General features: G+C 48.2%; 2 protein-coding genes across 5 annotated transcripts in view; one reads left to right on the plus strand and one right to left on the minus strand.

Moving 5' to 3' along the window:
- Nucleotides 1–6688, plus strand: part of LOC144754468 (uncharacterized) — a 129173-nt gene extending 122485 nt beyond the window's left edge. The window contains exon 6 of the mRNA XM_078642284.1: nucleotides 5733–6688. Within this exon, the coding sequence (XP_078498410.1) occupies nucleotides 5733–5768 (36 nt within the window). The 3' untranslated portion in view covers nucleotides 5769–6688. The remainder of the gene's footprint in view (nucleotides 1–5732) is intronic.
- NMNAT1 (nicotinamide nucleotide adenylyltransferase 1) overlaps nucleotides 1–27391 on the minus strand; it is a 229078-nt gene that overhangs the window by 130112 nt on the left and 71575 nt on the right. The window lies entirely within an intron of this gene.

The following is a 27391-nucleotide window of genomic DNA, read 5'->3' on the forward strand; positions in this document are numbered from 1 at the left end:
TTGTATCAGACCGGGGGTCGCAGTTCATGGCGCGGTTTTGGAAGACCTGGTGTTGGGCGCTGCACGTTACCTCCGCGTTGTCCACCAGCTATCACCCCCGGACGGACGGCCAAACCGAGCGCCTCAACCAAACGCTGAAGCAATACCTCCGCTGCTTCGTCGACCAGGGCAATGAAGAATGGGTTGATAAGCTGTGGCTTGAGAAATCGCGTACAACACCACGCATAGCTCCACGAAGGTGTCTCCGTTTTACAACAACTACGGGCACAATCCTAGGTTCCTCCCTCTGGTGCACCCCACGACAACGGCGGGCATCCCTGAAACCAACAGACGGGTAGCCCACATCAAGGAAACGGTTGTGAGCGCTAGGAGATGTTTGGAGGAAGCCAAGAGAGTCTACAAGGGGGATTTTGTGTGGGTGTCCTCGAAGAACCTGAGGTTTCGTAAACACAGCGTGTTCCACCCGCGCTTTATCGGACCATATCGCATCAAGGAATGCGTCAGCCCTGTGAACATGCGGCTGGAGTTACCGGGCAGCATGAGAATCCACCCGGTGTTCCATGTGTCTCTGCTCAAGCCCTCATACTCGTCCAAACCTTCAGTCCCTTCGCCTGTGTTGGTGGACGCAGACCGCGACTAGGAGGTCGAGGGCATCAGGGATTCAAAGTGGAGCGGGAGCAGGCTCTGGTACCTTGTTGCGTGGAAGGGGTACGAGCCGGAGGAACAGTCGTGGGAGCCTGTCTCCGGGATCTGTGCGCCACGCTTGGTGTCCGCATTCCACAGGAAACATCCGGATAAGCCCGGCCCTGCGGTGGGTCCCTGATGGAGGGGGGGATGTACTGTTAGGACACGAACCGAACGTCCACGACACATAGTTAGGAGCGTTCCGTTCATGGAACTACAACTCCCAGAACAACCGCAGAGGGCAACGCACGGAGAATGCACAGGCATAAAACGAAATATGGAGGCAGGACACGGCGTCGGATATTCCGTGTTCTTGTTGATGGAACTCACCGCCAGAGCTTCGAGGAAGGTGAGACTTTGAATCCGTACAATTATCTTGCCGCCCGCTGGTAGCGTAACTAGGGAAGCGACAGAGCTCGCAGGGAAACGGGTCCCACTATCCGTTTGTGGTGTCTCTGCTGTTAGGAGCCACAGTCCCCACTCGAGGGTTATCGAGTGGGAGGGACACGGACCCTCGTTGTGCATTGCCTCAGTCCCCGCTCGAGGGTTATCGAGTGTGAGGGACACAGACCCTCGTTGTGCATTGCCTCAGTCCCCGCTCGAGGGTTATCGAGCGTGAGGGACACGGACCCTCGTTGTGCATTTCCTCACTCCCCGCTCGAGAGTTATCAAGTGTGAGGGACACAGTCCCTCGTGGTAAATTGCCTCTGTCCCCGCTCGAGGGTTATCGAGCATGGTGGACGCCTTACACAATTGGCGTTGGTTCATACAGCCACAGTACAAGGGTCAAACCAAGACCGGCCAATTGGCCCGTGTTTTGCCCTCCGTTGGAGTGTGTCGGGACCGACACTAATGCGGAGGACGAACTAGGGAGTATTGCGGAAACTTGCTTCTTACTCGAGTGGCATTGTCGGCCACTACTTAGCACGGTGCCCTCTGTTTGTGGATGCCGGGACCGGCATTCGTGCAGAGGACGGTTGGACCCTGTTTTCGAGAACCTCCACGGGGTGTCTGTTCCCTGTGTTGGGTCGCAGTGCTAATATTCCAACTGGCAGTTCTGTGATGCAATAAATCCGGTTTACGTAACCATACAAGTCTGGCCTGTGTTGTTGTGCTGTCAAGAGCGTCTGGTTGGTGTTCGTAGTTACCCGATCCTGAGGAACTAGGCGATTACATATATACACATACATATATATATAGTAGCTCCAAATCCTCTGAAAAATACCCAGCCGGGCCAGACAGAAGAATACAGCACTCTCGAGATTTAAGCAGCTTAACAGCACGAATTTATTCTTTAAACAAACGCGTTTGTTTAAAGAATAAATTCGTGCTGTTAAGCTGCTTAAATCTCGAGAGTGCTGTATTCTTCTGTCTGGCCCGGCTGGGTATTTTTCAGAGGATTTGGAGCTACTATTTGTATCGCGGGACACCGCCGCGTTTACAGCACCCGCTATTGGAGTGACTCGTGTTGCTGGTGTACAGGAGCTGTATACATATATATATATATATATATATATATATATATATACACACACACACCTACATACTATATATATATATATATATATATATATATATATATATATATATATATACTGTCCAGCCCAGCCCATTCAATCAATCCAGTATATACTGTTGTCATAGGTTGCACTAATCAAAAAGTACAACACCCTCCTCTCTTTCTCCCACAACCATCTTCTCTCTCTCTGAGGTTATGAGTCATGCTATTTCTATCTCGCACGCTAGAGAGTAGCTGAGGATTAGGCTCAGGTACAGATTGTTCAAAGTTCCCTTGGATCTGTTATGCAATCTCAGCAAGCGTGCAGCTTTATGGTGCACATCTCAGTCGCTCTTATTCCCAGGAGCAGCAAGGCCAAGCAGTTACCTATATTTGCTTGCAGCGGTCTGGGATATTAGCACACAGGTGAGGGATTGGCCCTCCCTGGCCCATATGGAGGACCTCATTTAGGGCGTTTTCATCACAGCAGCAGCTGTAAACAGGTCGATCCCTGAGAAATAGGCTTAGGCAGACTCAGGCAGCTGCACCAGCGGTTGGCAGCAGTGCCCTGTGTGGTCACTGCTAATTGGTGCTAGCAGGAGTTGCAGCCTCAGGCCAAGTCACCTCCAGGTGAAGAGGCAGTTGCAGCCATTAGGTCGGCTTGAGGCTTCCTGCTTTCATGGCGCTTTCATTCTTGGGTCAGCAGCGAGAGCATCAGCCACTACACCTCACAGCAGGCTTTCAGATTGTTTGATGATGGCACACTTCTTGAATACTCTCAACCACAGGTTCATCAATACTGCACAGAGACCAAGGTACCCAGTCTCAATACATATCACTCCTAGTCTTAGCTCTAAAGTATGGCAATTTCATCTGGGTGCTCATGACGCCAGAAGCATATCGGTCATCTCCTTCCTGGTAAGGCCCACTCCTTCCCTCTGTCAGCAGACACGCTTCTAGGCTCCTTAAGGCAGACTATCTATGATGTTTGCAGCCCAGACTGGACTTACAATGATATCAGCAGGTGTGGTTCCAGCCAGGAGCTGGGATGAGACAAGAGTGGGATCCACTTGACACAAGGGTCCTCTAGCTCACTTGCATACTGTCAGCTCTCTCTGGATGTTCTAGAGCTACTAGGGACATGCAGGACTAGTCTCTTCCTAGAATGTCTCTTCTTCCACAGGAGCTAGGTAGACTCCTTCCCTCTCTCAGCAGTCATGCAGGATTCTGGGTGCTTCTGGTCAGATGCACAGTTCCTCCAGCAGAAAGTAGTGGTTTCAGGTGATGAGTACTCACCTCTGAGAGAATAGTTGTCAGGGAGATGCCTGCCCTGGATACACAGTGGCTTTCTTAGTACTCTGCTGAGCACTCCTTTCCTTGGTCAAGAAGAGCTTGGGACTAGAACAAAGTGGGTGGCTTGGATCCCATTTTGATATACAATTTCCAGAAGGAGGTGAAAATCTCCGGTCTCAACCGTCAGAAGCTATTTTGGTTGATTCTTTTTCAAGTGTCCTTCTCAGGCTGTTCTCCAGGCACAGACTTTGTGTAAAATGATGCTTCTGACAGGGTGGCGCACCAATGCTGTCCCTAAGCAGGAATACCCAAAACATGGGCACAATGAAGTGTGAATTGTTTGCAATTGGTTGTCATCAGCCTTACTGAAGCAGTAATCAGGGACAGACTGACAGGTCTGGGCTAGAAACGTCCTCTCTTTGAATAACAGGAACTGTTGTCCCACCATTCATCTGCACTATGACTAAATGGCAGTGTTCAGAAAGAATGAATCAGCAGCCCTTTGCCAAGTCTTTATAGAATTTCAAAAAGTTGAACTCTCTCCATCCTCCTCACCTCAGTGTCTGGGTCTCCAGTCTGTAGCCCCAGAAATGCAGGCAATAAAACTCCCCTGTCTGGGGAAGCGATCCCCACTCTCCAGCTCGTTCCATGCTAAGCCAAAGGCATCCAAAACAAATGAGACTTGCTTCAGTACTCAGTCTCTCCCTCGCTCTCTCACATAGTCATACAACCATAATATACATCATAGGATGGTAAATGCACAGTTACTCAACATACAATTAGGATGTCAGTACAAGGTGTTGGTTCACACATAACAGTGGAACTTTACACAAGAGGGGTCAGTAGACCATGCTCTTCTAGGCACAAATAAAAAAGCCTGGTAACGCCATGCATTATAAAATATGATACGCTGCCACAACTACTTTATGTGATGAACCCAGAGGAAAGACAGACGTCCCCTGCTCACTATGAGGGCATGTTTATGCACCACTCCTGGTCACATGGCAGGTCCTGGACATCATATTGTCAGGGTCAGGCCTGGACCTCTGCGCACACACACTAGATTGACATGATGCCAGGGACAAGATAAAAGAATATTTTGGGGGCGGAAGAGTACTGGAGGGTGAGCGAGTCAGGCACCTTCATGATTACCATTGCAGAGAGCTAAAGCAATCACAGGGAGGCTGCTGCCTGGCTGGGCCACGTGTTGTCTGCTCCCCACAGTGCGGGAGGGAATAGCTGGAGGCAGGGCTTTTTATATGCCCACAGCATTTGCCCCCAATGCCATCCACTGTTTTACCGGGTGTGGATCTAAATCCAGTAAAATTGTGTTTGGTATTCTCAGACCTTTAATTGCGGGTACAGATAAAAACACTCTGACATACTCGTAATGAGGGCCTTGATGTTCTTTAAAATGCTTCATTTTGCCACCATTGTTTCACAGAATTTACTTGTGAAGAACCCCCACTCTCTCCGTAAAGTGTTTTTTAAATTATAGTAAGTCCTGACCCCTGTTTCACTCCCAATGTGCTATAGTAATCACAACCTATCCTAAAATGGATCGTTTTTGGATGATACAGCTATTTGTTTGTAAAATCCTATCAAAATTCTGAGCAATGTGATTAGTCCAATGTGTTTTTAAAGAAGCCATTTATCACTAATGTTTCTAACCAAAATCCTTTAAAGTGCACAAAACATAATTTTACTTCCCTTCTCTAAATGCCCTACGCTTACCTAGGTACAACTCACGCATCACACCCTTCATGTTGATAAAAAGTCACACACACTGGACTTTAGCAGGATGCACTCTGAAGTTGTGCCCAGTTGGCAGGTGTTACAGTACAAAAAGATTCATAGAATACTATACAAGGTCTTAGGCGTTACTCTTTTCAACTGTTTTTGTCCTGTGTCTTTCACAAGTCTTTTTGAACTTTTACTCAGTCTGACTCCTTCAGATCTATTGGATTGATATAGAGCAGTAAACTTAAGCCCTCATTTGGGTATAAGAGGTATGTAATGGAAATCCCTGGTTAAGTCACTCTTCAACCTCTCTCCTAAGCAAGCAAGAAAAAAATAGCAAAGAAGTACTCTGGAGTCATTTCAGAGATCAAAAAATTAAAATGTCTAGTCCATGTTGGATTGTTAGATTGGAGGGGGCAGATGATTTTATTTCCCCTTACCTAATACAGTGTTAATGTAACATTCTCTGATCAAGACATTTCTAGATTCTGATGCATTTTTTTTTCTTTTTCCACAGCGTTTTTTGTCATTATGGTACCTTTCTGGCTGTTGAACACTCTGAATCCAGGCCTAGTGCTAAACAAATCGTCCAGCACCGGGGCCTGCTTCAAACCTGTCGCTTGTTGCCCATGTCTTTGGTACATCTGAATGACCATCTTTAAACTTGTGTTCTTTCGCCATGGAGGTCATGGTGATACTCCTTAAGGGCTAAATTGGCAGGAACTGTGCCCCTTGTTAGTACTCTCGTCTTACAACCTAACTAATTAACCCTGAAAATGTCCATAAAGGAAGAGACCCATCACATGCTGTTAACGATGTAGTGGATGCTGAGGGTAGGAGGGCTGAGATTAGCAAACAAGAAACTGTTACAGTTTGCTGCTCAGGACAGCTTAATTCATTTAAGAAAAGCCTTCTTACGAAAAACATGATGGCAAAGAAAAGCTTTCTTTTCATCCGAATACATTCTTAGAATTTATTATCCAAACCAAAATTCATCATACTGGATTTTAGTGAATTACTGAAATATTTGGTACATGTTTAGCAATGTTGCTTTGAAAATCCACAATTTCCCGAGATTGTGTCTTCTCAAACAATACTTAGAACTCATGCAATGCCTGTGAATCAGTAACTTACACACGACGAGGAAGCCTCAGAATAAAAATTAAATCACATATTAAAATAGGCTTGCAATGGCTATCTGTTAGTTTTCTATACTGAAATCTTGGATACTCGTGGCAATAACAAAGCAAATAGCCTGTGACTTCATAGAGGTCAGATCACTACAACCCCGGGGACATTATGCTTAAAATACTTATTATGAATCCTCAATTCACTACTGTTTTATACTTCCTGTCACTGCGTCACCTAGTCATGAACAAGCATTGGAAATGCAATAGGTCTCGCAGCATTAGAGTTTGTGCTTTTAGAATTGTTTATGGGTTTTTTTTTAAAATCTTTAGCATTTTTGTTTCCTGTAGGCAATGCTAAAGAATTACAAAGAAAAAAAGCCATAAACAAATCTAAAAGCTCTAACTCAAATGCTCCGAGACCTATTGCATGCACCCATTCAGTTGTTGGCCTCTCAGCTGAGTCTGCCAACTAGACAACAGAGTGGAGGTGGGGCGGTTAACTAATGAGGCAGTAAAAAAAAATGCGTTCTGAATTAGTGAGACCGTGGCAGAAGTGCAGGCTACCTGACTCTGAACTATCCCACAAAGTGGGTCATCACACTGCCCTCCAAAAACTAACAAAGGGAGCTAAGCATGAATGCCGAGAGGCGAGTGAGATACTAGCGCTGCCTGCTCTGTAAGCATTAGAAACAAAAGTGCGTGGCAGAAGTACAGGCTACCGGACTCTTCGGACGCACCCATTCAGTTGTTGGCCTCTCAGCTGAGTCTGCCAACTAGACAAAAAATCTCAATTTACTAAACTACCCATAAAACGGTAATGGGATCCATGCCTCATGCGGCGGGGATTATTCAAGCAGAGTCCCGCTCGCGGGCAGATGTCAGAGGGGGCGGGGGTGGGATGCGCGCGCTCTGGATGAAGTCGGCCGAGCTCTTCCTGAGCCCTCGGGTCCCGCTCGTGCAATCAGGACATGCCGTGGATCACATAACATGAGCAAGACCAGCAAGTAGCACAAATTGATGCGGAGACCACAAGACGCAGCCGAGGGCCTGAGTGCATTTCTTCTTACGGCATCTTTCAAATTTGACCATACAAACTAGAACTCTTTTTATACACAACATTCTATTTCCCAGGTACACTAAAACGATAATGGTTGTTATGTAGTTAGTTATTAAAATTGTACATGATACAATAAAATATTATGATCGGTGTATTTTAAACTGCTTTATAATCTGTTGAATTTCAACAAATTGTAATTTTAAAACCAGTTTCAGTTATAGCTAACAACATGTACGTCCCAGCGTTAACAGTTACCACGGCATACTTAAGTCTGTCTCCTCTGTCTATTCGCCCTGTGGGTGTTCGTATCATAGCCTGAATAAACGCAATTTATTTTATTGGATAAACACATCTGTCCATTCATTTGAACAATTTCCTCTTGCCAGTTGTTGTGCTTGGTAGAAGGTAAAACCTTTCAAGTTCAATTTGAACAAAACGACGTTATTTGTGATTGTTTAACGATAGTTACAGCTAGGCGGAAGTTTATCTTTAGGGACCCCAGAAGGAACGAAAAGCAAAGCTGTGCTTACCTAAACTTGTAGTGCATTCTTCTGCTCGTCTTCCCGCCGAGTCTTCTTATGTGGACTACAAGTCCCAGCAACCATTTCAATTAGTGGCACTTGTGGTGAGGGAGCACTTGGTTGACCGACAACAGTGCGGAGACAGATTAGTGCCAATAGTGTCTCTTTGTACTTGGTATACTTTAAGGACAGACGTCGTGGAAACAGGCCACAATTAGGTGAGCGGACAGTGAATTATTGCTTGTCCGTTATGAGAGGCTTCTGTCCATCTTAGAAACTACAGTTCCTGTGAGCCTCTACGGGGTAACTAAATGAATACGTAGTGATGCACACGCGCAATGTGGATGCTGCGCAAGCGCGGTACGTAGAGGGGTGGTATTGCGCACGCGCATCAGTACGAACCCGGGTAGGATCTTGTAATGTAAGATGGTGGCCGTAAGGCGCTGAATACCCCGTACAGAGGCAGTCCAAGCTGTGACCTGGGGCAGTGCATCCAACAGGAGCCACGATACTGACGGACAGGTGCGGGAATTCTTCACCATAGTCATGGACTGCCTATGCTTATTCTCCATTGCCTGATGTGGAGAGTAAGGTGGGAGAGTTACTAGGGAGGGGCGCGGGGGTGGAGGTACTTTAGGAAGGGGCCGATGAGGAGGGGCTCAATTGGGGACATTAGTGAAGAGAGATTATGGGCTGGCCTGGTAGAACCTCTCCAGTCTTTGGCGGAGAGGGACAGTCCTGTGGGAAGGATCATAATGGCATATTTCTCTCAGGGAGGGGGTGTGGAATAAAGAGGGGGTGCTCATGTGGTTTGGCAGTACAGGGGAGTAGTAGTCTGTGTCATCTGTAGCACTGATGTGTCCTACAAAGCAAGAAACCTCAGCTTGGAAGGCCCATGTATAACTGTCATTCCTCTTCCTGAGCGTGACGCTACAAGCTGCACAAAGTCTGTGATTTGGGGACTTCCCTTTAATATTACATTGGGATTTTTTGGTCTTAGTTACTAAACCACTCCAGGACATGTCAGATTCAGTGTTTAGAGCTGTCTAGATTATTACAGTTAAGGTTATTTCTCCTCCCACATGTACTTGAAACGTTCTGTTGAATCGTGAGGCCCGTATATGGTTTTGCGATATTGTCGAGTTTAATTGTCACCACTTACTGTAACGCAATGTTTGGAATTTCGAGTGCGCATCAGAGTGTCGCTTCAGTGGAGTGCAGATACTTTACTGACTGACCGCTGTCGGATGCAGCAATGTTTATAATTGTAACCATAAAGCATGCGCTTTGTTTAACATCTCTGTACACTCTGGGAGCAGAAAGAAACGCACCTTGTGATGGGAAAGTGGCAAGTGTGTTAGATTTAGCGGTTTGGTGTAAGTAGCAATGTGGTGGGTATGAACGAGGGCTCTGGCAGTGTGTTGTGTGTTCCATTGAGTTTCTGAACGAAGACTCTTCCAATGACTGGAGTTAAAACAAGGGAGAGAGTGGGGTGACAAGGGAAGAGTGAGGCGAGTGATGGAATGGGGTTACAAGTAGAAAGACATTGGCGAGGAGAGGCAGGAGAGAAAGAAAACAAGACGGACGGACGGAAGAGAGGGGAGGGGGGAGGAGAAATGCGACACGGAGGAAAGGGGAGGGGGCGGAGCGGGTTAAATTATACAAACCAAAAACAAGCCTTTCACTGTAACACGGCGGGCAGGGGAGGGGGCGGGCAGGGGAGGGGGCGGAGAGGGGAGAGGTGCGACACGAAAGAAAAGCCTTGAGTTAAGCCCAAAGGATAACAAGGGAGAGAGTGGGGTGACAAGGGAAGAGTGAGGCGAGTGATGGAATGGGGTTACAAGTAGAAAGACATTGGCGAGGAGAGGCAGGAGAGAAAGAAAACAAGACGGACGGACGGACGGAAGAGAGGGGAGGGGGGAGGAGAAATGCGACACGGAGGAAAGGGGAGGGGGCGGAGCGGGTTAAATTATACAAACCAAAAACAAGCCTTTCACCGTAACACGGCGGGCAGGGGAGGGGGCGGGCAGGGGAGGGGGTGGAGAGGGGAGAGGTGCGACACGGCAGGATGTGACCGTTGCGGCGGTGTTACGCGGAAGGAAGTTAGACGGCGTTAGACGGAAGGAAGAGAGGGGAGGGGGAGGAGAAATGCGACACGGCGGGAGGGGGCGGAGCGGGTAAACAAAGACGGACGTGCACGCGCACGCGCTTTTAAGGTCAATGCGCATGCGCATAAGCTCAATGCGCATGCGCATTGACCTTAAAAGTCACGGGCACTGCAAGGAATCGCCACGATTCCTTGCAGTGTAGATAAAGAGTGGATAAGCCGCAATAGTCTCGCTTGCTCGATGCGCATGCGCATCGACAGGCGAGACCTAAAAAACTAGGAGTCACTGCTGGGGACATGTCGAACATGTCGAGATGAGTTTGTGTGCTAGAGTGCAGAGCCAAGCGCCTGTTTTATGTGCCTGCAATGTGTAAAGACAGTTCCTTTAACACAATATTTCTTTGAGTCTGTGAATGTTTTTAGACAGCAAAGCTCAGAACAAAACGAGGCAAACCTTGCTCACTGTGTTCGAGTTGCATTGGCTAAAAATGAACCTTTGTAGGGAAACTCATTAACAGGAAATCGAGATGCAATTAAAAAACTGGTTTCGCAGAAAATTAAAAACAGTGGTCAGAAAATATGATCACAGTAATTGATAAAGCCAAAATACTAAATTCTATTGAAAACTCAAACTGCAATCACAGGGCCTGATAAAAAGCTAGAATGTTAACCTCTTAAAGAAAAACTGAAACCATGGCATGATGACAACGCTAGAATACCAACTGGTTGCAGAACACAAACAGCAACCACAGCAAATGATATAATAGCTACATTAAATTGTGCCATTGCATGCACTAAGCAAACATTATTGCAAACTAAAAAAAATGAATTTGTAATGTCAATCTGCTCATAAAGCATTTGATAATTGTCATTAACAAACTAATAAAAAGCATTATCTAAAATAAATATATTTAGCTCTATGACCCCGGGTAAAAGGTCAACAACGAATGGACCATATTCACAGAAATACAGAGTGTTCCGGGACTGTCATAGTGAAATCTAAGAATCTGACTGGTATACTGCTGTTTTTTAAATAGAGAGCCGGCCATTGTGTGTGACTTACAGAAACCCAGTTACGTTACTTCCAATGTACTTCAGTATGCACGACATGAGTTGTTATACCCGACTGCAGTCTGGAGTGGGCTATATCCATATGGTCTGGGACTGCTCACGACTAATTACATTTTGGGTAGCTCGTATACCTTCACTTCTTGACCATATGGGGATCAAACACTCTATTCACCCAGGAAGTTTTTATTGGGAATAAATATCTATAGGAAACAGCTAGAACATAATCTCCAGCGTTCTTTGCATTCAAAATGTTTGTAAGTGGTCCAATACAGAATATGCTATTTTAAGGATGTTCAGATGTGGCAAGACTGTCCTGAGTCTCCTGTAAGCGTTACTGGTGGAGTTCTCCAACTGCACTGATTAAAAACTACTTTAATGTATCTTGTTTCATCTGATACTGTGATTATGGTGTTATGCTTAGCACCATCGTAGACCCGAATTTGTGTGTCTAAGTCCTCCTGACAGTGGTGTGTTGGGATGAGCCTCCGACTCGTTTAGGGTGAAGTTATGCCAAGCCGATTTGTGCTATCATCTGTTGACCAAGAGATAAAGTAGTTATAAGCATGATTGGTTTCGGTTGGAATACTAGGTCTGGAGAGAGCTTTATGTTACTGCAATTTGAGGGTTTATGTTATGAAATGAGCAATATTCTCATTTATTCTGTGTTCTCCCTCATTTGTCAAGCGTTGAAAATAAATATGCATATTTAACAATCGTTTTCAATGCAATAGGTCTTGCATTTGCGAGAGTTTAAGCTATTGGTATTGTAAATGACAATACCTTTTATTTATGTGTTTTCAAAAGAAACACATATATAAAAGGGATTGTCATTTCTAATGCTAATAGCTCAAGCTCTCGCAAATGCAAGACTACTTTAATGGTGGCCTCGCCCTCACAAACTTTCTCTCGGGGGCCAAATTTACAGTGTGGTTTGTGTCCGAGGGCCGCACTGGTGGGGGCGGGGTCAGTGGGGAAGGGTCGGGGCTGGAGCAACAAAAAAAACTGTGACCATGAGGTTGATGATAGGTCCTTGCAGCGGACGCCTTCGTCCACTGAGCCACCAGACCCGGCATAGACACATCTGTCTCTCTCTCCCTCCCTCTCCCTCTCTCTGTCTACCTCTGACTATCTGTCTTCCTCTTACTATCTGTCTTCCTCTTACTATCTGTCTTCCTCTGACTCTGTCTCCCTCTGACTCTCTGTCTCCCTCTGACTCCCTCTCTCTCCATCTCTCCCCAGCTCTCCCTCTGTCTCACTCACTCCGACTCTCTCACTCACTCCCTCCCTGCCTCTGTCTCCCTCCCTCCACCTTTCCCTCCCACCCTTGCTCTCCCTCCCTGTCTCTCTCTCGCTCCCTTTCTCTCTCGCTTTCCCTCCCTCCCTTTCCCTCCCTCTCCCTTTCCCTCCCTCTCTCCCACTCCCTTTTCCTCCCTCTGTCTCCCTCCGTCTGCCTCCCTTTTCCTCCCTCACTTTCCCTCCCTCTGCCTCCCTCCGTCTGCCTCCCTTTTCCTCCCTCCCTCTCCCTCTGTCTCCCTCCCTCCCTCCCTCTGTCTCCCTCCCTCCCTCTCTCTGTCTCCCTCCCTCCCTCTCTTTGTCTCCCTCCCTCCAACTCTCTCTCCCTCGGTCTCCCTCTCCCTTCCTTTCCCTCCCACCCTTGCTCTCCCTCCCTCTGTCTCCCTCTCCTTCCCTTTTCCTCCCTCTGTCTCCCTCCGTCTGCCTCCCTTTCCCTCCCTCCCTCGCTTTCTATCCCTCCCTCTCCCTCCCTCCCTACCTCGCTCGCCCTCCCTCCTTCGCTCTCCCGCCCTCACTTTCCTTTCCCTCTCTTTCCCTCCCTCTCGCTCCCCCTCCCTGTCTCCCTCCCTCCCTCTGTCTCCCTCTCTCCCTTTTCCTCCCTCTGTCTCCCTCCGTCTGCCTCCCTTTCCTTCCCTCCCTCGCTTTCTATCCCTACCTCGCTCTCCCTCCCTCCCTCCCTCTCCCGCCCTCTGTCTCCCTCTCCCTCCCTTTTCCTCCCTCTGTCTCCCTCCCTCTGTCTACCTTCCTTTCCCTCCCTCTCCTTCCCTCCCTCGCTCTCCTCCCTCGCAAACCAACATTAATAGGTCACAAAAGGAGCAAATTTCTCAATTAGTTTTGCTCCTCGTAGATTTTAGATAAGTCAACTACATGTTCTGTAAGTTTCAATAATATTCCCTTCAACTCTGTACCAAGATTCAGAAAAATTAAAACGTTTTGTCCTAGTAATTTCAGAATGCTCCTTTCACCATTAACAAGATCTATAAATAATTCAGTGGCAATTTCTAGCAGTTTCTGGAATGTTCCCCTTCAACGTTACGGCAAAATTTAGGCAAAACGGAATGTCTTCAGAACTATTTCAACACCGCAATATAGTACTTTATTGTCTATCGGTAAGGCCCCACCTTTTACCCAAAGTACGGAGAGTCTTTGCCAAGTCTGAAGTTTCTGTATTGGTGAGTACCGGCACATGGGAGGCACAGGGAGAGTACCTCGCGCTGGGTCTGATGGCTACAAAAGTCCTGTAAAGCTCCAGTGAAGCCCTCCAGCCAAAAGACGATCAGTAATAAAGTCACAATGATGCACAAAGCAGAATCGAGCTGGTGATGACCAGCTGTAATTCAAGCCAAGCTCTGGTCTCAATCCTTAATAGCATACATTTGGAGTGGCATCTTTATGTGGGCACTGTCAAAACTAGTTGTCCTCCATGGTGCGAGTCCTGGGACATGTCGTTCTGAATCCAAAATACGCGAAGGTGCTGACTGTTGGCTAGCATGACACTGTATAAGGAAGCATTGGTGGTCCCAAACATGCACATGTACACATAACAGAGGTGAGATAAAATTCCTGGACGAGGGAAGTGATCTAACAGATACGAGCGAGTTCATGTGTAACTGGCAGGTTTGTGTGTGTTCGTGTGAGACAACTCCAGCCGTATGCACAGAGCCACACCCAAGCATTTCACAGGTCTTTAAAAGACTATTAGCATGTTAACAAGGCTATGTTCACCTCTCTGCGCCCCTGCAGCCCCACTTTGACTACGGCGGAAATCGCCCGGCCCCCACAGGCAGCAGAGTCTCGGAGTCGAGCTCTGGTTGCAGACAGCCTTTAAAAAAAAAAAAAATCCTCGGGTTCGATGTCTGAAAGGTCTGCGGGCCGCCAGGGAAGGCTTGCCGGGCCGCCAGCGGCCCGTACTATGAGTACCCCTGCTTTAGATGCTGCTCCCGTATTCAGGTTACAGTAAGCAGTTTCTAAAGAAAGGGACGCGGCCAACATTAAAGTGAAAGTGCGATATGGAGCGCTTTCACTTAAAAAAGTAAGAAAGTACAGTTCTGTAGCGCGGCTGCTAAAGTGAAAGCATTCCCTGCAAATTAATTAAATAAAGAAGTGTGGCTGCTAAAGTGAAAGCGGACCGCACTGCAAATTAAATAAATAAAGAAGCGCAACGACTAAAGTGAAAGCGGACTGCGCTGAAAATTAAAAACCAAATACATTAATAATAACAATGTTAAAAAAGCGGGCGGCGACGTCATGGGTGAAATAGGGGAAAACTATTAAATAAAATAGTGCTCACAGGTTTAATAAAGCAGACAGTGTAAATCCACAAGTAAAAAGTCCAGCCGTTATGGGAGGTTACAAATGCAGACAAGGCGGTACCAATGAGGAACTAGTAAGCTTATCTACGAATGAAAATTTGAAAGGAGTGCAACTGAAAAGATGGGCGGGAAATGGGTGGAAATGGGTGCAGCTTGTATTCCATTCCTCCATACAGCATGCCTCGCAGAGCAGCGCATGGACTGCCCAGACAGGACCTAAAAAAACTACTGACACACCTAAATGATCAATTCTGCTTTAGTGGCCCATCAAGAATCATTATCTATGATTGTGAGGGCAAAAATTAAGTATTTATTGAAGACTACTTATTTCCCATCAAAAAAACTTAGGACTGGTAATGTTGAGGAATTTACCATGAAGCTTCCTGCTGTTGTTTTGTGAAGATTCAGGACAGACACGCACAGAGCAGGACAGAGAATGGCCCACTGTTAGAACAATGCTTTAGAGATTCCCTTATTTTATGACACTAGAGAACATTGAGAGGTTTGTGTGGCAGGTCCATCTAACTATAGGAAGGGAACAGAGTGGAGATTACAGACTGCTGTGTGGTGAAATGCTTCTCTGATAAGAAAGTATTTGAAGGCAGGCAAATGTACCAGAAGGATGAAGAGAGCTGTAGAGTTGAATGTTTTTGCCAACTTTGCGCTGTGCTGCCATGGAGTCCAACAGTAAGTTCTCTACAAGAATTTGTAGTTCATCAGTAGAGTATTTGACTCTACTGGAGATGGGGTCCACTCAAAGTGATGCTTTCTTTAATATTGGCGACAACTGTACTTCCGTCCATGCCATGACAAACCAATGGTTGGTGGCAGTTAATGGATTTTTTTATATGTACCCAAAGTTACAAAGGATGATTAGTGGCTTTCTCGGTACAAACGGAACTGCTCTTTTCCCTCATGCTGTTTCCCTCCCAATGTGCTATACAAATCAGCACAGATCACCATCTTGGAAAAGGCACTTTATAAGGCTTGTTCACATTCTTCCTTAAAACGCATGGTATCTCTATGGCACACGAAGTGTGATCTGCTTTAGCAAATGTTGAACTCCTCAGTCCCACTAGTGATCAGCAACCTATGGATTCAGTTGGGATAAATGAAGGACAGAATGAATCTAACAAGTATTAGCAACTTAATTCAAAAGACAACAGGATTGATCTGATGAATTATGACAAATAGGCCAAAATAATATGATTGAAATTTACCAGATAGCCTATAAACAGGGAGAGAAGGAGGAAGCCACATTTTCTCACTAGGAGCAAAAGGAGAAAAATTTGATTTTTCAGCATATTCCTTCATCTTGACCTTAGAACTGGGTAAACGTTCAGAAACACACTATCTATACTTTGATTACTGATTAAAATAATTAGCGGCCTTTGGAAACAAAGGACCAATATGAGAAGAAAGAAGGTAAACTCTTAAATGAATACCTTGCATACAAAGGAACAATGAAACATTGGTGGCATTATGAGTTGCATTACTATGAAAAAGAAAACTAACAATTCTTAAATATGAAGCCCATTATCTTGATTTGCATTTCGGTAGCACCATAGATATTACTCCAAACTTTGGTTTGTTCACTCTATTTGCCAATTTGATTTGGGATTAAGACCAAAAGAGCTTGAACAACTCCCATGTCTTACATGCTTTCATTTTTAAGTCGAGCCAGCATCACTATTGTACAAATGAAAAATACAAAAATTAACGATGGGCTATTTTAGCCCAACCGTTACTTACCATTCGTTGGAATCAATGTTGCTCTAATTTCCATGCTTCTTTGCCTGTCCATGCCACGTAGCATGGCCCAAGTAATCCTTCCGGTCACTGGCAAATGGCTAGTGGCCAGTCTCCTTCCACTGGCTACGTACTTAGGAGCTGATTAAGACTTTGGCGGTTCGGGTGCGGGGCGGCACGCTGCCGCCCGCCCAATTAGGAGTTTTCTCCTAGTCTGACGGGCTGTTCTTCAGTGGTCCCATCATGCTCTTGCCCCCTAATTATGCCAATTCCTTGCAGATTATGGGGCTCATTGCTGCACTTTCTCGCTCGTGTGAGTGCCCCTTCATCTGCAATGTGCCTTATGTTCTTCTTCCTCTCTATTTTTTTTTTATCTCTGGTTGAAATATTTGCACATCAGTATTTCCATGTGAGCAAGTTTTAGATGGCACACGAGGAAATTGTTTTGTTTGTAGGTTTACATGAGCACCACTTACATTACATAAGGACACATTCATTTTTGTGGCATGTGGCGAAATCACAGGATTTTCAACCAACACCGAAATTCAAATCTGGTTCGCCAGTTCTAAAGTCTGCAGCTCTTGCCATTCAGCCACATGCATCTGCTCTCATTATTCTTCATGTATGGTGGTGGTTTGTGTGCCTTTTCCAAGTAGCACTGTACCTAATGTTTTGAAACAATATCATGTGCTGGAAAGAAAATGTGACATAGTTTTGCACTGCAGCACGTACGTGCTGATATCACAGTCTACAATAAAGTTTTTTTCTAAGATAATGTCCAACAAAATGTGAAACTGATGGCAGACATTCAGTACAGACCACATCTTGTTTCTTAGTTGGCGGACAGAATTAAACAATTGGGTCAGAAAAGTGCCACTCTATGCCACTCCACTCCAGCCTAAGCCACTCTTCTCCACTTCACTCTATGCCACTCCATTCTATGCCACTTTACGCCATGCCACTAACTTTTAGCCATGCTGAACAGCAGCCATTGGCAAAGCCAATAGCGCTCACAGAGGCGATACCTGTTATTTGTAAAGGGAACATTCGACTATCCACTACTTGCATTTGCTCTCTTTGAGGCCTACTTTCACAGGCTCCTCTTGAGGCAATGGGTCCTCTGAAAGGAGATGCGATTAATTCCTGTTGATCAGAAGTGTTCTCTTGGCTCCAATCAAATCAACTTAAATGTAACTCCGAAAAATCGGAGATCATCTTTTTTGGCCTTCCTCCTAGCAATGTGTGGCAAAACTGGTGGCCAGTGGACATGTCCCCTCCCTCAACCTCTGTAAAGACAGTTACAAATTTAACAGCCTTTTGTATTTTCCCTGAACACTCTTCAGTGTGAATCATGAAAGCCATCTGCAGAAAGTTCACACCTCTTTGTGCCTCTTTTGTAAGTGTTTCAGGCTCCTCACCCTGTTGTGAAGAGCATCACTCTACACAAAGGCTGTGTCTGGAGAGCAGCCTGAAAAAGACACTTAAAAGGAAGAACCACCCTAAATATGAACTGAATAAGCGTGCAGTGGATCCACATCTCCTGTCTGGGTCTACCATAAACAAGTAGGAGCCACTGACCACTTGTTAACCCAGCTACGAGTTATAAATGACCAAAGAAGGAAGTGCTCTCCATAGTACTGGAGATTGCTGTGCAGCTAGAATTGGTGTATGCCTGAAACCCAGCGTCCTAGGGGTAAGGGGACATCATCTGAAGTCTTGCTTGCTGGAAGAAGCTGTTCATGTGACCTAAGGTGCCTAGAAGCCAACCTGCCTGCTGAGAAAGGGAAGGAGATTGCCAACCCTGCAGGAGGTGACTCTCCAGGAAGAGGAAGAAGCAGCAAGACCCTGGGGCTGATAGGCTCTGCCTGATAAAGGAGGATGGAGGAGAGCGATCTCCATGTCCCTGGTGTTGGTGAGCATTAGATTCTCCAGGTAGATGTTACAGCCTGGAATCTCAGAACGGTGGCTGTCAGTGCCACCGCGACCAGATAAGTTTAAGTGTGGTTTATCCCTTGCCACTGTGACCAACGAGTGCAACAGCAGCTCGTACATCTATGACCCCAAGCCCGGCACTGTCTACTTGTGCTTTCACACCATGACCAGCGCCCAGAAGAGGGCAGGAGGGCAACCATAACTAGACTCGAACCATGGTGCCACAGCCACTTCAGGTTACCCAATTCCTGGCTACAGGGCCTCCAGTGTTTACTCCTGACACTGTCCTGTCCTGCACCTTTACTGGAGCTGAAAAGGCGGCTTCTGATTGGGAAGAATACTTTCTCCCAGAAGTAGGAGAGAGAAGGCACCTTTGCAGGTTGGCTGCAGGCCTCGGCTCTGCACTTCAGAGACCTGCATTGTGGTGAGAAACCAAACTCTATTGATACCTATGATACACTGAGCACACTAAACATACAGGATGGGGTTAATCTGCATCTGAAACTTCATTCATGCTAATAAAGACATTCTTACCAAGAGAAGAGAATCACTTAGTTTAGAGTAGGAGGGTAATCTGGACGGACAGGAGTAGATAGCAAACCAAGGAACCGTAGCCTTAGTACCCACTTCACTAAATTGTGCCTGTTCACTATTATTTGTGTAGTATTTAGGTTTTCTGAGTAACATAGTACTTTTATTTTATAAACTGAAAGCACCACCCAATAGGTTTTTGCACTGCTGGGTGATTGGTAAATTTGGAGCTTGAGCATCCCCACCCTACCTGCCTGAGAAGTCTGACTGCTCGCCATCGCTCAGAGTTAAGTGATGATGTGGTTGCACGTTGCCAAGTTTGCACAGCCATAGTAGAACAGAGCCAAAAGACTCAATACTCATCAATTGAGGCCCAGTAGCCTCCGATTGCCCTGAGAAAGGGGTCTGACATATTAAACGAGCATTTGCAATGCAATAGGTTTCGCATTTGCGAGAGTTTAAGCTATTGGCATTGTAAATGACAATGCCTTTTATGTATCTATTTTTATAATCAAAACATAAATGAAAGGCATTGCCATTTAGAATGCCAATAGTTCAAACTCTTGTCAATGCGAGATCTATTTCATTTCAAAGCAGCAGCCGCCATTGTCCCGGGCTGCTTGGAAAGTGAAGGCACGCTGCAGGAAAGCATGTCGTGCTTGCAGCAGGTGAAACTCATTAAAGAAAATAGTGCTTACAGACTAAATAAGACAAAGTGTAACAACAGAAGTAAAAGGGCCAGTCCTCATGGGAGGTTAGAAATGAAGACAAGGCCGCACTAAGGAGAGACTAACAGGCCTATTTATGAATCAGAAGGCAGCATTTACGAAGGACATTGACACAAGCCAATGACAAATATGGACGGAGAGTGGAAGGGGCTTCAAGTTCCTACTCTAATACAACATGCCTCGCAGAGCAGCGAATCAGGCTTGACCTAAAAAGGACACGTTAGAAAACACATAGCACAAACATCCAACATAGCGCTAGTTCAGTATCAAGAGGCTACCAACAACACTTTCTACCAAAAAACAATGCACACAGAAACATCCAATACAGCATATTAGGGGTTATCAAACACATCCAGCACTGCACAGATTTGCCAATATCACAGGGCTCACAACAGCATGCCCCCTACACATTACTTTGCACACCAAGCCATCAACAAAACATGTTACACACAACTCCATGCAACCCACCAACACAGTCCAGAAAGGTAAGTAGATGGAAGGCTCTCCAAACCACTACAAATTATGTGTTAGTTTTTAAACCCAATCAGACTGTCTGTTTGGGAATCACAAATTAGGGCGAGAAGGTACCAAACCCTGAAGTGCTAGCCCATAATAATGACAGAATGTGCTTCGTATAATTAAGTCTAACATGACGTAACACGTTTAAACTGTGCTGCATGCATATAGAGGGTATTGTCAAGTGTGGACCATTGGGTATTCAGTTACATGCATACTGGTCAGCTGCTTCTTGCAGGCCACCAATCCTATACTAGTAGTGAATTAGTTGGTGGCAATCTTCATCCAAATGCATCAGGCGTCTAGTACGACAAAACAATGAGTATGAGAACTGGAGCAGTATACCATATTAAGTGAAAACAATAAATCAAAAGAACAAACTGGCAGCTCTGTGCTACATATGTGTTGTATGGCGTTGCCCTAATTATTCTGCATTAATGGAAAGTGCACTGTGACCCCCTTAACCGAATAGTGATGAAAACTGAAAATGAACAGAAGTGAGTGCGCCACTGAAAGCTCGAGCCATAGGCCTAGCTCTGGCTCAGTTCAAGGTGCTCTTGGACCCTCAAGCCCAAAATGAGATTAGCTTTCATGGGGCTTCTGCCTGCCACCTATGCTCTACCATCAGGCACCAAGTATTAAAGACAAACATTAAACTTTCATGCACGACTGATGGTAAAATGGATACCGGTCTAGTCACTGAACTGCACAATATGAAAGGAGAAAACCTGCGATCAATCCCAGCTGCCTAGCTTGCAAATTGTGTGATCCAAGCCAAACAGTTTAATTCACACAGCCTCCTGTTTCTTCATCATCACATATTAGAGCACCTTCAAATAAGTGAGTTCAAGGTGTGCGTTGTGCTTTATTACACTATGATATTGCTCCGCCTGTAATAAGAATCAAGGCCACCTTTAGGTTATATGCAACAAGTGGCTTGCAGCGTAGTTCACTAATAACACTGTCATCAGGAAGGGGGCACAGGGCTGTTCTAAGTTAATATTGAAAAACATTCACTTTTAATAAATACCTCTAAGTGTCGTGATATAATCTCATATGCTCATAAGAGGACGCGCGCAGCCACCAGTCAGTCGGCAAAAATAAATAAATTTCGGTTAAAACTCAATACCCAGCGTTAATTTTAACCCACTGTGTTTTATCGGATTACTGTTTTTAAAATACCTGTTCTGCTGCTCTTTCCTCGCACTTTGATACTTCTTAATTGAGCTCAAGCCCCCACACCTCGGTCCACCACGGGGTTTCCCCGACTGTTGTGGAGGGTGCCGGCGTTTTGAAATCCTTGCACTCTGGTTGGGGGCGGAGCAGGACGGTCAGTGTCCCAGCGCTTGCAGCCTACAACAAGCATTTACAATGCAACGGTTTCGCCTTTGCCAAAGTTAGAGCTATTGGCATTGTAAATGACAATATTTTTATTTATGTGTTGGTTTTGAAAACAGATAAATAAATGGCATTGTCATTTACATTGCCAACAGCTTAATCTCTTGCAAATGTAAGACCTATTGTACCCTACTGGATTTCACTGAAGAAATTCAGAGTCTGGTCTGCAGGTGTCACGTGACAGATGCCCAATTGACAGCTGAGGGGGTTAAATCGTGCTGGGGTGGCACATTAAGGCAACGCTTGCTGAAAGCACTACACTACCCTACTGGAGTGTCAGTCTTTTTGGACATGGTCCACTCACTCATCTTGAAACAGGAAGCTCGCCACCAGTTCCACAAAAAATACCGTCATTAAATCTTTCCTTTTTAAGGGTTGGACATTTCAGTTGGCGTCTGCTCTCAGTCACGCTCGTCTTGTCGCCCATTGTCAATCACGCGCCTCTCTGTGCCTGGCTGTCAAGTGCCGGCGCCATCCTAGTGCGCATCTTCAGTCAGCCACGGTGTGCTAGCCAACCGAACTGCATTATGGGATGGCATGGTGGGTTAAAGAACCTGTTTTACAAACATGTGTCCGTGCTTGTGAGGAGGTAGTGCACCTGTTGAGGGAGAGAGAGTGTGTTTGCATATGTGCGTGCATGCATGTGTGTGTGTGAATAAGCACTTCCAAGATTTAGTGGGACTAGAGTTTTTATCTACAAATCATTGTTTTCAGCTGTGTTCTAATGGAATCAAAGCAACACTACACCCCCCATAATGCATAGTGTGATCACATAAAAGTACAGAACTGGAAAGAGTGTCCATAATGACCAGCAAGACGGTTTTCACCCTAAGAAGGATGTGCTTCAGTCTCCAGTGCCACGGGCGAGTGGAAACACACACTGTGCTGGTGGAGAAGTAGAAGAAGTACAAGTGTCCATAGAAGAGAAGTAGAGGGGATGCACTCTCCACTCCCTATGCACTCTCCACTCCCTACGCACGCTCCACTCTCCACTCCCTACGCACGCTCCACTCCCTACGCACTCTCCACTCTCCACTCCCTACGCACTCTCCACTCCCTACGCACTCTCCACTCTCCACTCCCTACGCACTCTCCACTCCCTATCCACTCTCCACTCCCTATCCACTCTCCACTCCCTACGCACTCTCCACTCTCCACTCCCTCTCCACTCTCCACTCCCTACGCTCTCCACTCCCTATCCACTCTGCACTCTCCACTCTCCACTCCCTATCCACTCTGCACTCCCTATGCACTCTCCACTCCCTATGCACTCTCCACTCCCTATGCACTCTCCACTCTGCACTCCCTATGCACTCTCCACTCCCTATGCACTCTCCACTCCCTATGCACTCCCTATGCACTCTCCACTCCCTATGCACTCTCCACTCTGCACTCCCTATGCACTGTCCACTCCCTATGCACTCTCCACTCTGCACTCCCTATGCACTCTCCACTCCCTATGCACTCTCCACTCTCCACTCCCTATGCACTCTCCACTCCCTATGCACTCTCCACTCCCTATGCACTCTCCACTCCCTATGCACTCTCCACTCCCTATGCACTCTCCACTCCCTATGCACTCTCCACTCTCCACTCCCTATGCACTCTCCACTCTCCATGCACTCTCCACGCACTCTCCACTCTCCACTCCCTATGCACTCTCCACTCTGCACTCCCTACGCACTCTCCACTCCCTATCCACTCTCCACTCCCTACGCCCTATCCACTCTCCACTCCCTACGCACTCTCCACTCCCTACGCACTCTCCACTCTCCACTCCCTATGCCCTATCCACTCTCCACTCCCTACGCACTCTCCACTCCCTACGCCCTATCCACTCTCCACTCTGCACTCCCTATCCACTCTCCACTCCCTACGCCCTATCCACTCTCCACTCCCTATCCACTCTCCACTCCCTACGCCCTATCCACTCTCCACTCCCTACGCACTCTCCACTCCCTATCCACTCTGCACTCCCTATGCACTCTCCACTCTGCACTCCCTATCCACTCTGCACTCCCTATGTACTCTCCACTCTGCACTCCCTATGCACTCTCCACTCCCTATGCCCTCTCCACTCTGCACTCTCCACTCCCTATGCACTCTCCACTCCCTATGCACTCTCCACTCCCTATGCACTCTCCACTCCCTATGCACTCTCCACTCCCTATGCACTCTCCACTCTGCACTCCCTATGCACTCTCCACTCCCTATGCACTCTCCACTCTGCACTCCCTATGCACTCTCCACTCCCTATGCACTCTCCACTCCCTATGCACTCTCCACTCCCTATGCACTCTCCACTCCCTATGCACTCTCCACTATGCACTCTCCACTCCCTATGCACTCTCCACTCTCCACTCCCTATGCACTCTCCACTCTCCACTCCCTATGCACTCTCCACTCTGCACTCCCTACGCACTCTCCACTCTGCACTCCCTACGCACTCTCCACTCTGCACTCCCTACGCACTCTCCACTCCCTACGCACTCTCCACTCCCTATGCACTCTCCACTTAAACTTTCATGCACGACTGATGGTAAAATGGATACCGGTCTAGTCACTGAACTGCACAATATGAAAGGAGAAAACCTGCGATCAATCCCAGCTGCCTAGCTTGCAAATTGTGTGATCCAAGCCAAACAGTTTAATTCACACAGCCTCCGGTTTCTTCATCATCACATATTAGAGCACCTTCAAATAAGTGAGTTCAAGGTGTGCGTTGTGCTTTATTACACTATGATATTGCTCCGCCTGTAATAAGAATCAAGGCCACCTTTAGGTTATATGCAACAAGTGGCTTGCAGCGTAGTTCACTAATAACACTGTCATCAGGAAGGGGGCACAGGGCTGTTCTAAGTTAATATTGAAAAACATTCACTTTTAATAAATACCTCTAAGTGTCGTGATATAATCTCATATGCTCATAAGAGGACGCGCGCAGCCACCAGTCAGTCGGCAAAAATAGGGGACCCTGAGGGTCGGCCGGATACTGGGGGAGAGATCCCCGAGTGGGACCGTCTCCGGCGATCGTACAGACAAGTTACCTCCCGCCCCACAAACAGGCACCACACCAAGTCGAGTTCAATGCTTTATGTAAGGTTCTTAAGGCAAGGATATCAGCGATACAGGATATCTCGGACCCGGGGGTCCTCTCACTTCTAGTCTCTGTAGGGAAAAGGGGGTAGCGGGACAGTCTTGGTACCGGATCGGTACAGGTGGTGTTAAGAGGCGAGCTCACAATCCTCGAGCTGGAGTGTCTGTGGATCGGGCCGCGGCGGCGCCAGCAGGCCAAGATGATAGTCTCACAAAGCAGAGGGTCGCGGCAGCGCCAGCAGGCCAAGTCGATGGATTCACGAGGCAGAGGGCCGCGGCAGCGCCAGCAGGCCACGACGATGGTTTCACGAGGCAGAGGGCCGCGGCAGCGCCAGCAGGCCAAGACGATGGTTTCACGAGGCAGAGGGCCGCGGCAGCGCCAGCAGGCCAAGACGATGGTTTCACGAGGCAGAGGGCCGCGGCAGCGCCAGCAGGCCAAGACGAAGGTTTCACGAGGCAGAGGGCCGCGGCAGCGCCAGCAGGCCAGTTACGGATGAGTTCTTCTTGGGTCTCTCGACTCCAGGATACAACTGCCTTCCTGTCCTGGGGCTGCCTCAGTTATAGGCCTGGCGCCCTTTGATGTCCGGACCCTCGCTCTTGGAGGTCGGGGGGTCTGGGATGAGGGAGCCCAGACACCCAGCAGGGGGGTGGAGCCAGCGCCCGAGGAGGCTGGGGGTGCTCGGCACCTGGCGGGGGAGAGCCATCGACACTTCGTACTCCCATTGACCTGCCAAGTGGGCCGTTCACCTCCTGGGTGGAGGGTGGTGCCGGGATGTCGGGGCCTGGCCAGGCCCAGGGTTGGGGTTGGGCTGAGGCCGCACGGCCGCGTCCAAGATGGCGGCTGGGCCGGGCAATGGTGCTGACGGTGGCCCGGGCCCTGTCCGGCGGGGAGGGAGCGAGCCCTTCATGTGGCCTGTCCAACATGCGTCCCCCCCAGCTGAAGGCGGGGAGAGTCACCCATCTTCTTGGGGACTTTCCTCGTCGAGGCGGAAAAAGCGGGACAGGCCATCCGCGTTGGCGTGGTCTTGGCCGGGTCGATGTTCCACAGTGAAGTCCATCCCCTGCAGGGAGATGGACCAACGTAGCAGCTTCGGGTTCTCCCCCCGCATTTGCATCAGCCATTGCAGGGGTCGGTGGTCTGTTTGCACCCGAAAGTGGGTGCCGAAGAGGTAGGGCCGGAGCTTCTTGAGTGCCCAGACTACGGCGAAGGCCTCTCTCTCAATGGTGCTCCAGCGCTGTTCTCGGGGCAAGAGGCGTCGGCTGATGAAGACCACCGGATGGTCGACCCCTTCGGCGTTGAGTTGGGAGAGGACGGCCCCCACACCATGATCGGAGGCGTCCGTCTGCACAATGAACTCCCGGCTGTAGTCGGGAGCCTGGAGCACGGGGGCCGTGCACATGGCGGTCTTTAGCTTTTCGAAGGCCGATTGGCAGGCCGGGGTCCAGTTGACGGTTTTGGGGCTCTTTTTGGAGGTGAGCTCTGTGAGGGGCCCCACGATGCTGCCATAGTCCTTCACGAACCGCCGGTAGTATCCGGTGAGCCCCAGGAAGGCTCGGACCTCCGTTTGGATCGTAGGGGGTTGCCAGGCCTGGATGGCAGCGATCTTGAGTTGGAGAGGGGCCACCAGCCCGCTTCCCACTTGGTGCCCTAGGTAGGTCACGGACCCTTGGCCAACCTGGCACTTGCTGGCTTTGATGGTGAGCCCGGCTTGCTGGAGGGCGTGTAGAACCTCCCGCAGGTGGCGGAGGTGGTCGGTCCACTGGTGGCTGTACACAGCAATGTCGTCCAGGTAGGCGGCGCTGAAGTCTTCCAGGCCCGCCAGTACCTGGTTTACCAGCCGTTGGAACGTTGCCGGGGCGTTTTTCATGCCGAAGGGCATGACTTTAAAGTGGTAGTGCCCGTCTGGGGTAGAGAAGGAGGATCGTTCTTGGGCCCTAGGGGTGAGGCCGATCTGCCAGTAGCCCGCTGTTAGGTCGAAGATGCTCAGGTAGCGGGCGGCCCCCATCCGGTCAATTAGCTCGTCTGCCCGGGGGATGGGATGAGCGTCGGTCCGGGTAACTGCATTCAGCCCCCGATAGTCCACGCAGAACCGGAGCTCAGGGGCAACGCCCGGGGCAGCTGCCTTGGGAACCAGGACGACTGGGCTCGCCCAGGGACTGTCTGAGGGTTCGATCACTCCTAGGGTCAGCATTTTGGACACCTCGGTCTGGATGCAGGCTCGTACCCGGTCTGGTACGCGGTACGCTCGGTGTCGAATAGGAGGGCTGTCCCCGGTGTCCACATCGTGGAGGCACCAGGGGGTGACTCCGGGGGTGAGGGAGAACAGGGAGGCGAACTGCCTCAGGAGCGTTTGGCAGTCTTGGCGTTGCTCCGGGGACAGGGCCTCGGAGAGCTGGACCCCTTCCACTGAGCCATCCTGCTCGAGGGCCCTCAGTAAGTCCGGAAGGGGTTCGGAGTCTTCTTCTGTCCCAGTATCGGTAGCCATCAGGAGGCTGAGTTCGGATCGCACAAAATGGGGTTTGAGCCTGTTGGCATGGAGGACCCGTAGGGGGTTCCAGGCAGTCTCCATGTCTATTAAATAGGTGACGGGCCCCTTGCGTTCGATTACCTTGAAGGGCCCGGACCATCTGTCTTGGAGTGCACAGGGCTCAACCGGGGACATCACCCAGACCTGTTGTCCAGGTTCGAACTCAATGGAGGACGTGTGCTGATCGTACCACCTCTTCATGTCCTC

Source organism: Lissotriton helveticus, chromosome 5_1, assembly GCF_964261635.1.
Source record: "Lissotriton helveticus chromosome 5_1, aLisHel1.1, whole genome shotgun sequence".
NCBI classification, from domain to species: domain Eukaryota; kingdom Metazoa; phylum Chordata; class Amphibia; order Caudata; family Salamandridae; genus Lissotriton; species Lissotriton helveticus.